The sequence below is a fragment of the Acanthochromis polyacanthus genome, chromosome 3, assembly GCF_021347895.1.
Source record: "Acanthochromis polyacanthus isolate Apoly-LR-REF ecotype Palm Island chromosome 3, KAUST_Apoly_ChrSc, whole genome shotgun sequence".
Taxonomy (NCBI): Eukaryota; Metazoa; Chordata; class Actinopteri; family Pomacentridae; genus Acanthochromis; species Acanthochromis polyacanthus.
Window position 1 is genome coordinate 44,488,038 of NC_067115.1, and position 13,147 is coordinate 44,501,184.

The following is a 13,147-nucleotide window of genomic DNA, read 5'->3' on the forward strand; positions in this document are numbered from 1 at the left end:
GAGCTGATGCAGTGGTTTTACCTTCTCATCATACAGCTCTCCCCTCAGAACCTCTGGTGCCATCCAGTAGGGAGAACCTACGATGGCCAGAGGCTGCTTCTCCACACCATCACTGCAAAAAAAGACAAGAAACATATAAAGTCATGTTCTCACTTCATCATGACCATAATTAGAACATTTTTTACATATGCCTAAATGATCTAGAAGAAATACAACTAAACAATCAGTGGAATCTAAAGCACCAGCTCTAGAAGAGGTCTTTGTTGTTCTTTTTATGCTTTGCAAAACTGACAAAACGCCAGTCCTCTAATATTCACGTCATAAATGAAAGAACTGTTAAAAAATTAACAGAAACTGGACCAGCAGTGAATGAACAAAACCCTCTTTGATGTTGAATAAAAAACTAGCTTTGCTCATAAAGCAGTAAACATTCAGTGAGATGAATTAAAGGCATAAATAACCTGTTTTACTGTAATGGATAGAAACCATTTACTGTTCTACTTTCACACCATCAATTTTTTTAATTGCTCAACTGTCAGCTCAAAACACTCCATTATTTGCCTCTTATGCTTTAGGCACACAATCTCTTGTTAGATTAATGCTAATTACAGCCTCTGGCACTAAATGTTTCTAGGTAAGGACATGCAGAACACATGCACCCATCAGACATAACATCATGACCACTGCCCGGTGAAGTGAATAACTCTGATCATCTCTCCATCAGGGCTCCTGGAAGTGGGTTGGATATATGAGGCAGTAAAGGAACATTTTGTCCTCAAAGTTGATGCTAGAAGCAGGAAAAATGAACAAACATAACAAACTGTGTATTCTGAAACAACAAACTGTGTCAGAAGACACAGTTTGTTGTTTATGGAGCTGAAGACCAGTCAGAGTGTCCATGCTGATGCCAGGATGCATTATGGGAAGAAGAGCAGCTGGTGGAGGCAGTGTGATGCTTTGATCAATGTTCTGCTGGGAAACCTTGGGTCCTCCATCCATGTAGATGTTACTTTGACATGTACCACCTACCTAAGCATTGCTGCAGACCATCTACACCCTCTAATGGAAACTGTATTCCCTGATGGCTGTGCCTCTTTCAGCAGGATAATGATCCATGGCACAAAGTAAAAATGGTTCAGGAATGGTTTGAGGAGAACAACAACCAGTTTGAGGTGCTGACTTGGCCTCCAAACTCCCCAGACCTCAATCCAATCCAGAATCTGTGGGATGTGTTGGACTAACCAGTCTGATCCATAGATGGCCCACCTCACAACTTCCAGGACTTAAAGGATCTGCTGCTAACATCTTGGACCAGATACCACAGAACACCTTCAGGAGTCCAGAGGAGTCCAGATACCACAGAACACCTTCAGGAGTCTAGAGGAGTCCAGATACCACAGAACACCTTCAGGGTCTAGTAGAGTCCAGATACCACAGAACACCTTCAGGAGTCTAGTAGAGTCCAGATACCACAGAACACCTTCAGGAGTCTAGTAGAGTCCAGATACCACAGAACACCTTCAGGAGTCTAGAGGAGTCCAGATACCACAGAACACCTTCAGGAGTCTAGAGGAGTCCAGATACCACAGAACACCTTCAGGAGTCTAGAGGAGTCCAGATACCACAGAACACCTTCAGGAGTCTAGAGGAGTCCAGATACCACAGAACACCTTCAGGGTCTAGAGGAGTCCAGATACCACAGAACACCTTCAGGAGTCTAGAGGAGTCCAGATACCACAGAACACCTTCAGGGTCTAGAGGAGTCCAGATACCACAGAACACCTTCAGGAGTCTAGAGGAGTCCAGATACCACAGAACACCTTTATGGTCTAGTAGAGTCCAGATACCACAGAACACCTTCAGGAGTCTAGAGGAGTCCAGATACCACAGAACACCTTCAGGAGTCTAGAGGAGTCCAGATACCACAGAACACCTTCAGGAGTCTAGAGGAGTCCAGATACCACAGAACACCTTCAGGGTCTAGAGGAGTCCAGATACCACAGAACACCTTCAGGAGTCTAGAGGAGTCCAGATACCACAGAACACCTTCAGGAGTCTAGAGGAGTCCAGATACCACAGAACACCTTTATGGTCTAGTAGAGTCCAGATACCACAGAACACCTTCAGGGTCTAGAGGAGTCCAGATACCACAGAACACCTTCAGGAGTCTAGAGGAGTCCAGATACCACAGAACACCTTTATGGTCTAGTAGAGTCCAGATACCACAGAACACCTTCAGGAGTCTAGAGGAGTCCAGATACCACAGAACACCTTTATGGTCTAGTAGAGTCCAGATACCACAGAACACCTTTATGGTCTAGTAGAGTCCAGATACCACAGAACACCTTCAGGAGTCTAGAGGAGTCCAGATACCACAGAACACCTTCAGGGTCTAGTAGAGTCCAGATACCACAGAACACCTTCAAGGGGGACCAACAGAATATCCAGCAGGTGGTCATAATGTTCTGCCTGATCGGGGTAACTTCTCATGCAGATTTTGTTAACAGACTGCAGTGGGGGAAAACACATCCAGATTCCTGGTTCCACGTCACTGACCTGTAGTCTGGGATCTTCTCTGCCAGGCCAAAGTCTCCCACCACAGCGGTGAACACGCCGTTGTCACAGCGAACCAGACAGTTCTGCAACATGGAACATTTGGAAAGTTACATCTACTAATCACTGTTAGTAAAAATGGCAATTAAAATCACCTAAAAGTAGAAGAACACATTTTCTCATTCACTTTTAGTCACATCCGAAACAGGAGCACAGTGTTCTAAAACGAGGTACCATTTAGAATATAAGCCATACACTAGAGGTCAGCCAGTCATGTTTGTTCAGGTCCAATACCAATTATTTTCATTTATTATAAACAACAAGACCATTAACAATGTTTGGAACCAGTAGGTTAGAAATTAAAATTTTAATGTCATTTAATTTATTTTATTGGGAATCGGTTTAAATAAATACTGATAATCACAAAACTCTGCCCTAATCTGATAATCAGACAGGAAGTAGTTGACTGTTGTGATAAACACTGCTTTGCCACCTGAACTTCATCTAAAACCAGAATGATACTACATCATAATGAACCCACTGAAACACTGTACAGCATGCTCAGCTGAACTACTTATTCTCTGGTACTTTTAGGAGTTTTTTTGCATTTTAGTTATGTTTTCAAATGCATAACTCTCACATTTCCCCCCATAAACAGTCCTAAAACTGTCATTCTAAAAAGGTCCCCTGCAGAAATGTGAGAACCTGAAAGGAAAACCATCTAACAGCACTGGATCCTGTATGGGACTGGACAGTTGAAGGCTGTGGAGTAGACGGTGTAGGACATCCTGCTTAGACCTTAACAAACTGCATGTAAGGGATTCTGAGTGTTTGTTAAAAACAGGGGGAAGCTGGTGTGGATGTGTCCCCAGAGAAGTAACAGTCAGTAAAATATAGTAAACATAGAGGAATGCTTCTGCGAGTCTCTGATTCTGGTGTTGTGTACCTTGGAGGTGAGGTCTCTGTGGAATATGCCCTTGCTGTGCAGGTACTGGAGTCCACGGGATATATCCAGAGACAGACCGGTCCTGACGTCCCAGGACAGATACAGGTCACTGTCCAGCAGCTGCTCCAGGTTTCCTCCATTTATGTACTGCAGACAGACGGAGGACAAAAGAAGAGATCAGTGAGGGGATATTTTAGTTAATGTCTCTGCTATCTGCAACAATCAGTACAGAGAGACAAATGAGATTCATTGTTTTAAAGAGGCTCTAGAAACCAGGAACATAGATGAGATAAAATGAGGGCCTTACCTCTGTCAAAGCATGGAGCTGACCTTCATGCACACAAACTCCAAGAAACCTGAGGAGAAGCGAAGAAGTAGGATTAAAACTATCTGTCATTTTTCTCACTTATTTTAACGTGGCATCTCCATGTGTCCCTTAACGACAGAAAATAGTGCAAACGAACTACAGTTAACTTTGAAGATGTGTTCATCCAGAGTCAATTTGTGAGAAAGGATCTAAAAAGTACCTTTTATAGCCAGTGGTGATTATTACTGGATTCTTCTGTAGAGATTCACTGGGACTTTCTGACAGTAGGTGCTAAAAGCAGTTTTTTTCTGCCAAAGTTCTAAATCTTAAACATTCCAGTCAAAACAGATTTAGAATTAAAGACGACCAAGATTTCTTTGAAGCTCTGAGCAGATGTTAGACTTTAGTCCACCCACTGAACATGACTAAAGCTTCACTACATGAGACCGTACAGGTCGCCAGAGAAGATACAGCTGATACATATCAGAAGATGAAATGAAACACAAAATGGTGCAGGGGGGCACGACACTGGCTGAGGTGAAAAACGAGATTTTAATTCACAGAAAACATTTCTACTAACCGGAGTATGTTGGGGTGACAGAGCCTGTTCATGAGCTGCACTTCTCGTAGCATGTTAGCTTTGTTGCTAGCCAGCGTGTTCATCTTCAGCGCCATCACCTGCCCTGTGATCCGATGCTGCACCTGGAACACAACAAGAAATGATTTACAAGGAGAAAAGAAGTCACACAGAGGAAGGATGAGACGTGGTGTTTCACCTCCAGGAAAAAGAAAAACGCCTCCCTACTGCTACCACATAAAATAAGAATCAGCAGTGTGAGTCTGTGAATGTTAGTTTAGAACTGAATGGAAGGTGGGTTAATAACAGCAACAAAGGTAGTTTGTTTGTAGTTCTGAAAGCGAAGCTCAGTGAAATGGTAGCAGAGCTCTTTACTGTAGTAAAGAACTCATTAGCTGTGGTAGCTAGTCAGGCCCCAGCAGCCACTATGAAGCTACCCAGCACCTAGCACCTACATAGAGTAGATTCTGATAGCCGTCCCACAGCGGCTGTTCTTAGGAAGCACAGTCCCAAACACCAGCCTGTGATTCACCACCAGTTTGGTAACTGGTAGCTCCATATTCCAAAACATGAAGTTCAAGACAGCGGTGGCCATAGCTAAAAGTATTCCTGAGACCAGTGTGGGTGACTTCAAATCTTATCTGAAACTGCTGGTTAAGGATAAATACAGATACGGACAGATTGCTATTCATGTTGGTGGTGATTACACCCGATCAAGGCAACAGGAGGTCAACAAAATCAAAGATGAGACGTGTGTAGTTCTGCTTTAAAAAATGATAGGAACACTTCAAAAACACATATTTTAAAGGGAAAAAACAAGCTGGAGATCTACATGATGTGGACCAGATAATGTGTTGAGAACTAAAGGATGCCCATCGTCTGATGGAAATGAAAATCATCAACCTACAGAGGGCTGAATTCAAGACAAACCAAGACTCAAAGTGAAATAATCACATGGCAGGTTGGTCCATCCAGCTGAAGCTCCATGGCAGCAACTCAGAAAGGCCCTCAGTAGTTTTAATGACCTCCTCGTGTTTGGATGCAGCCCGACGATGTTGGGGCTCCTAATGAGACCACAGATGGAGTCCTGGGGTTTCTCCTCCCAGATCTGGACCAGGGCATCACTGAGCTCCTGGACAGTCTGAGGAGCAACCTGGTGGTGTCGGATGGACTGAAACATAACGTCCCAAAGGTGTTCTATTGGATGTAGGCCGGATGAGACTGGGGATCAGGAGGAAGCCAGGACCCACTGCACCAGCGTAGGGTCTGACAATGGATCCAAAGACTTCATCCCGATACCTAATGTCGTTGTCTAGCCTGTAGAAGTTTGCATGTCCCTCCATGGATCTGCCTCTCCAGAACTGGCCTTTTATGGTCAATTAGACTGAAGCCCAGACTTGAACTCGGCCACTCCAGAACCTTCACTTTGTTCTTTTTGAGTCACACTGAGGTAGACTTGCTTGTGTGCTTTGGCTCATTGTCTTGCTGTAGAACCCATTTGTGTTGAGCTTCAGGTTCTGAACTGATGGTGGATGTTCTCCAGAAGGATTTTCAGTAGAATTCATGCTCCATTATTTGTGGTCCAGGTCCTCAAACCATCACACCACCACCACCATGTTCACTGTCGGTACCATGTTCTTCTTGTGGAGTTCAGAATTAACTTTACTCATGTGAAACACTTCTTCAGCTCTAAAAGCAAAGCCTGAAGGCCGGGGAACTCTCTGTAGACCCCCCATAGCAAAACCTCAGCAAGGTTTCCATCAGTACAAGACCACAAAACTATAGAGTACAAAAACAAACAAAGAGTAGCTTGAAACCACCAAGTCGGAGCAAAGAGTCTTTAGTAAGGTAGGAAACCAACAACACATACTGTGTTTAACGTGGTCAACAGCATACTGCAGTCACATATAAACAGATTTCTATCCGGGGTCACACCTGCTGGACTAATCACAGCAGATTATTTAATATGGAGCGGGATGGATATCATGACAGTGGATCTTCACCGAGACACTTTGGGACGTCAGCAGGCTTTCTCATCGGTTACAGGTCTATCCAACTCCATCCAGAAGGCTTTGAGTTTGTGCAAACTGATAACGTCTGCAGAAGATTTAAAATGGAGTTCACATTTGCACATTGATTCAAGGTCAAACTAAGTCTACTGCAATAAAGAGGACAACATAGTAGCAGTAAAGTGTGGCTCAACTTCTATGAATGATTTCATTTGTTTCCCTGCAAACGAAGGCTTTAACTGTTAGCAGGTTTGACCTTTACAGCCCAGCCCAGAACCTCGGTGCTGGAGGTGATCTGAACGAGCTGAACCTGTGGGTCTCTGCTGCTGTGTGTGACTGGATGGGTCATTGGCTGGTTCTGTGTTCTTTGAAAGCTCAGCCAGTGTCTGGACCTGCAGTGCATGTATCAGTGTGTGTGTGTGTGTGTGTGTGTGTGTGTATTAATAGCGTGGCACTAATAGGCTTTCTGGATTTCCCATCACTCCTCCTGATCTGCACAAATCCACAGGGCCATGACTGAGAGCAGATATGGATGAAGGCGGTATGGCGGACCGAGTCCAACGATGAGATGCTCAGAACCTGGACAGAACCTGGAGTTTCAAACGTTCCCGTCCAGCTAAATCTGCTCTTCAGCTACGTGTCATTCATATTATATTTCCAACTCGTACAAACATTGAGGTGCTTGTTCTGGAATATTTTTCATCTCTCTTCAATAAGTAGCTCATCTATTACTTGTCAGGACCTAGCAAGCATCCTTCCACATTTTCACAACACTCTACACAAGATGAAGAGCAGAAAGTGAAAAAGAGAGCAGCCTTGAGAAGGATGCAGCCACATGCACTAAAATAACACAGTGGTGAATCGTGTTGTCACAGCTGAGCACAAACTGATCATATCTGAACCGCATATCGACAGAAAAGAAATGTACTTCAACTTCCGTGAACCAGTTTTTGTAAGGTTTGCTCCATATTTCAGAGAGCTCAACTGAATAAACTACAGACATCAGTTTAAGAACATCAAAGGACCATTCCTTTCCTACACCACGTGTGTTATCATCATTTAATACCACTAGAAAAATAAAGTCAGAGCCATACGTAATAATTCACTCTAAATTAAAGAAGCATCTTACACTCAACAAAAATAAAAACGCAACACTTTTGTTTTTGCTCCCATTTTTTATGAGATGAACTCAAACATCTTAAACTTTTTCCACATACATAATATCACCATTTCTCTCAAATATTGTTCACAAATCTGTCTAAATCTGTGACAGTGAGCACTTCTCCTTTGCTGAGATAATCCATCCCACCTCACAGGTGTGCCATATCAGGATGCTGATTAGACACCATGATTAGTGCACAGGTGTGCCTTAGACTGCCCACAATAAAAGGACACTCTGAAAGGTGCAGTTTTATCACAGCACAATGCCACAGATGGAGTGTGCAGTTGGCATGCTGACAGCAGGAATGTCAACCAGAGCTGTTGCTGGTGTATTGAATGTTCATTTCTCTACCATAAGCCGTCTCCAAAGGCGTTTCAGAGAATTTGGCAGTACATCCAACCAGCCTCACAACCACAGACCACGTGTAACCACACCAGCCCAGGACCTCCACATCCAGCATGTTCACCTCCAAGATGGTCTGAGACCAGCCACTGGGACAGCTGCTGAAACTATCGGTTTGCATAACCAAAGAATTTCTGCACAAACTGTCAGAAACCGTCTCAGAGAAGCTCATCTGCTGCTCGTCGTCCTCATCGGGTCTCCACCTGACTCCAGTTCGTCGTCGTAACCGACTTGAGTGGGCAAATGCTCACATTGGATGGCGTCTGGCACATTGGAGAGGTGTTCTCTTCACGGATGAATCCCGGTTTACACTGTTCAGGGCAGATGGCAGACAGCGTGTGTGGTGTCGTGTGGGTGAGCGGTTTTCTGATGTCAGTGTTGTGGATGGAGTGGTCCATGGTGGCGGTGGGGTTATGGTATGGGCAGGCGTCTGTTATGGACCAAGAACACAGGTGCATTTTATTGATGGCATTTTGAATACACAGAGATACCGTGACGAGATCCTGAGGCCCGTTGTTGTGCCATACATCCAAGAACATCAGCTCATGTTGCAGCAGGATAATGCACGGCCCCATGCTGCAAGGATCTGTGCATAATTGTTGGAAGCTGAAAACGTCCCAGTTCTTGCATGGCCAGCAAACTCACCGGACATGTCACCCATTGAGCATGTTTGGGATGCTCTGGATCGGCGAATACGACAGCGTGTATCAGTTCCTGCCAATATCCAGCAACTTCACACAGAGATTGAAGAGGAGTGGACCCCCCAATAAAAGAAAACTGCACCTGTCAGAGTGTCCTTTTATTGTGGGCAGTCTAAGGCACACCTGTGCACTAATCATGGTGTCTAATCAGCATCTTGATATGGAACACCTGTGAGGTGGGATGGATTATCTCAGCAAAGGAGAAGTGCTCACTATCACACATTTAGACAGATTTGTGAACACTATTTGAGAGAAATGGTGATATTGTGTATGTGGAAAAAGTTTTAGATCTTTGAGTTCATCTCATAGAAAACGGGACCGCTTTGATCCATGACAAAAATACATCACCAGGTAATTGTCTAAAGTCATGTGACCACTGGATGCATTTTTCCTGCATGTAAACATGCTGCAGCTGAAAATCACACGCATGGTGGGCGGTCCCTAGAGGTCACATGACCGCGCTTTCAGCTTGACAGTCTGGCAGGTGAGTCGGATAAACAAAGTGGCTCGTCCTAAAACTTTCTCTCTTATTTTGAAAACGTTTCAGTGAAAAGTATTTCTGAAAAACTTTTGAGGAGAGAAATAATCTGCAGAATCTGTCCTGGTTTGAGTTCACCGACGGCTACGACGGACAGACGAATGGATGGATGGATGGACGAACGGACAATTTATTAATCCCAAAGGAAATTCAAGCTCTAAACAGACCTCATGCTGGTCCGGTTGCAGTGCGTTTCCAGCTGTGATCCAGTGTGTTTACCCGCAATCATTTGGACAAAGTAGACTCGGCTTCTACTTTATGCTAATTCGATGCAGCATGCGGAGATCTGACATCCCAAAACTTTGGTTGAACTTCTAAACTAGCCGTCAGTGAACTAAACTAGGACAGATTCTGCAGATTATTTCTCTCCTCAAAAGTTTTTCAGAAATACTTTTCACTGAAGGGTTTTCAAAATAAAAGAGAAAGTTTTAGGACGAGCCGCTTTGTTTTTCCGACAGATCTGCCAGATTGTCAAGCTGAAAGTGCGGTCATGTGACCTCTAGGGACCGCCCACCATGCGTGTGATTTTCAGCTGCAGCATGTTTACATGCAGGAAAAACGCATCCAGTGGTCACATGACTTTAGACAATTACCTGGTGATGTATTTTTGTCATGGATCAAAGCGGTCCCATTTTTTAGCGCTTACAATAATATTCGTTATCAAAACCTACAGAGAGTTACAGAGTAACTAAAACTATCCATGGACCTCATTTTACTCCGACAGCTGTGACAGTGTACCAGTGGTTCAGATGTTGGCTACCAGGACAGGAGAAAAAGATCTAGCTCATGCAACGCTGTGACGGTGCCTCTCTGCTTCTTCTCATCTCAGAGTTGAACCCACAGCTCCCCCACATCCAGCTGCTGACCTTCTGGGTGACAGAGCTCCTCATCATGTTCCACTGATAGCAACAAAGACCACACAGCACAGTCCCCTGCTGTTCTCTTTGAGCTCCTTTGAACGACCGATCTTTAGGATATTCTGGTAGACATGTAGGACAACAGTGAAACGCTCAGACACAAAGCTCTGCTCTGCAGCCACACAGCAGCTTTACTTAATGGGATTGAACTGCTGCACTCCAGGGGCAGTAATGCAGGGTGGAGGCATGATCTGGTCTAGATTACCACCCTCCTGCATCTCCAAACAGAAACAGCACTGCATGAAAAGGTTGTAAGGTGGATCAGGCAATGAAAGAAAGAACACTGAACATCAGAATAACAGAGAAGACTTCACATCTCTGGATATCATCACAGAAACATCTTCAGTTCAGACAACGGCGAGGACTGCAGGTCTTAAAAAAGCTCTGAAAAACTGGACATAACTAGAATTACTTCCTGCTGTTGGGGCTGCTTTTATTAAACCGTATCATTGGGAACTACGGTTATAGTAGCTGGAAATATGATGAAAATAACAAATATCATCTGCTGTGGTTTCCAATGGGATGATGGTACAAGAAACGTAACTTTATGTGACCTTAAAAAGTCCTTTAAAATTCATAATTAAACTAAACATATGAGCTCCTGTGAAGATGAGATTATTTTCAAACGTTTGAACTGAATATAATTCAAAGTCCTTCTGTCCAACATTACAGAACATTTCAAGTTCCTGACCCTGTTCCTGGATTTATGGATAGAAGTTTTTGCTTACTGTCGTCCATCGCCATATCACGGGTCACTTCTTTGGTATCGCACATTTTTCACTCTATCATGGTATTTTGCAGTACAGATATTTCCTGTATTTATTATTGTGGTGAGCTGCGCTGAAGGACGACGCTGGAGAACTGATATCTGCCTTTTATGCACTCTGCAACGGGCAGATGCTTTTATTTTGACACAGAGACATCGAAATATTAAAAATGTGGCAGGAAGTCAAACACATTTCACGCTCACAGTCCTGACAACATAACACTTCACCAAACTAGCTAGGCTGACTAAACCACAAAACACATTAAAACACAAACACTACTAACACTGGAACACTAACACAAACCATAATAAGGACATGGAAACACCCTGAACTCCCATGGTGCATTGCAGCACAACAGTTCAGTCATAGTGACCGGCTCTGTGATTGCTACATTATTTTAATTATTTTGCAGTAAAATAAGCATTTTCTAGCCTAAAATGGCTCGCTCGGTGTCCCAGATGTTGGTTCCACTCTTCTTGTTTCTGGTACAGCTGATTTAACTGTCGTACCTCAGGAGAGTCGGTAAGAGCGCGGTCTGCGTTTGTTGTGCTGAGCGGTCAATAAAACCTGCAGAAAACTGTCCTGTAGAGCTGGGATGTTTAGCATGGAAGACAGAAAAATATATGAGCATAAAAATGCTAAATAACTGCAACCCGCCTGACCCACAGCCCTGGAGACGCTGAGTCCACCAATATTTAGGGTTACAATTAGGCCTGGAACGATTCCCCGAGTTATTTAAGTAATTTAACTAAATTCTCTGAGTCGAGGCTTCGTTTAATCAACTAAAGGCCCGGGTCACCAAATGACAGACCGAGCCCAGACCCAGACTTCATTTGATACAAACCCAGTCCTTAAATGTGACGGGACGCTTCTATTTTAACCAGATCAGCTTTTCTATGGTTTACAGCAGGAGTGTCCAACCAGTCCACGGTCTGAAAGGTCGTCTAAACTCGCCGTCAGTGAACAAAAGTGAGGACAGATTCAGCTGCTGCACAGCTTATTTCTCACCTCAAATGGAATCCGATTACTGGACTAATTCCCGGAATAATCGATAGAATACTCAGCTACTAAACTAATCGATAGCTGCAGCCCTACTTACGATATGGTCACTACTTGGCGGATTTTCATCTGTCGCAGAGGTTTTGTGGAACATAATCCCTGTGATAGACGAGGGACCACTGTACTTTTCCTGTGACATGTTTCCAAATAAAAACGTTATAGAAAAAGTATTTCACAACCAACAAAATTCAGTTTAAACTCTGCACTGCCAAAAATGTATGTGGGCAAAGAAAAAATCCTATTTTTCTAGAAAAATGTTTTAGCTTTCCTAAAAAAAATAAACCACAGAAATAGATGTCCTATTGAACACCCAACACTGTACCAAACATTTTGTCAATATGCTATAGAAATGTCTTTAATTTGTTTTCAGTAACTGACTGGCTGAATAGCACATGTCATAAACAATGTGAAATTTTTGTCTGACCAAAGGAGCTTTTCCACCAGCAGCTACTCTACTGGGTTTGTGAGGTTTTCCATCAGGACGTAGTTCCTGGTACCAGCTACTGTTTTAGTTCCTACTGGGCCGGGGTTCCCAGAGAGCTGATTGGAGCCGATAATGTGACGTCTACAGAGTGCAGGCCTCTGATTGGACAGGGAGTGATGACACACCAGAGCGACTCCTTCACCAAAACCAAACCCAGCATTTTTTTAACAAAACTGCCAACAGCGACGCTGTTCTTTATGGAACTTGGCAAAATTTGAATATGGCAACCAGACCTGTACCCTTTCTGTCTTTGGTGGTGGACCAAAGAATCCAGAAGGAGCTGGCTGGAGAAAGTTTATCAGGAGGTGTCTGAGCAGATGTCTGTCCATGGATACAGCAGGACAATGAAGCAGTGACAGGAGAAGATGAAGAAGCTCCACAGTGACTATCAGTCCATCAAGGACCACAACGGCCAGAGTGAGGACTCCACCAGCGATGAGGTGGAACTCATCTGTAACGGAAAATTACCTAAACCGAGTGCTGATGGAAAAGCGCCTCAATAGTCCAAAACCTAGAAATGTTGAGTTTACTTAGGAGGAAAAAGGTGAACCTTCATGTTGGAGAAGGTGGGAGCAGCACATTTGTCTTTCTGAAATCTGTTTTGTCAAATCCATCAAAACTGTTGTTGGTTTAATTTCTATCAATCAATCTGGACAGATGTCTGCGAAAATAACGAAACCGAAAATAATAACGGGGCCGAGAGAGACTAACCCAGGAGGTAAATC

The 13,147-nt window shown here is 43.8% G+C and overlaps 1 protein-coding gene across 1 annotated transcript in view; it reads right to left on the reverse strand.

Annotated features, from left to right (window-relative positions):
- Positions 1–13,147, reverse strand: part of LOC110968695 (dual specificity testis-specific protein kinase 2-like) — a 44,735-nt gene that overhangs the window by 10,178 nt on the left and 21,410 nt on the right. Inside the window, exons 5-9 of the mRNA XM_051945481.1 lie at positions 4,387–4,508; positions 3,807–3,855; positions 3,500–3,646; positions 2,557–2,639; positions 22–112 (exon numbers count right to left, since the gene is read on the reverse strand). Coding sequence (XP_051801441.1) covers positions 22–112; positions 2,557–2,639; positions 3,500–3,646; positions 3,807–3,855; positions 4,387–4,508 — 492 coding nt within the window. The remainder of the gene's footprint in view (positions 1–21; positions 113–2,556; positions 2,640–3,499; positions 3,647–3,806; positions 3,856–4,386; positions 4,509–13,147) is intronic.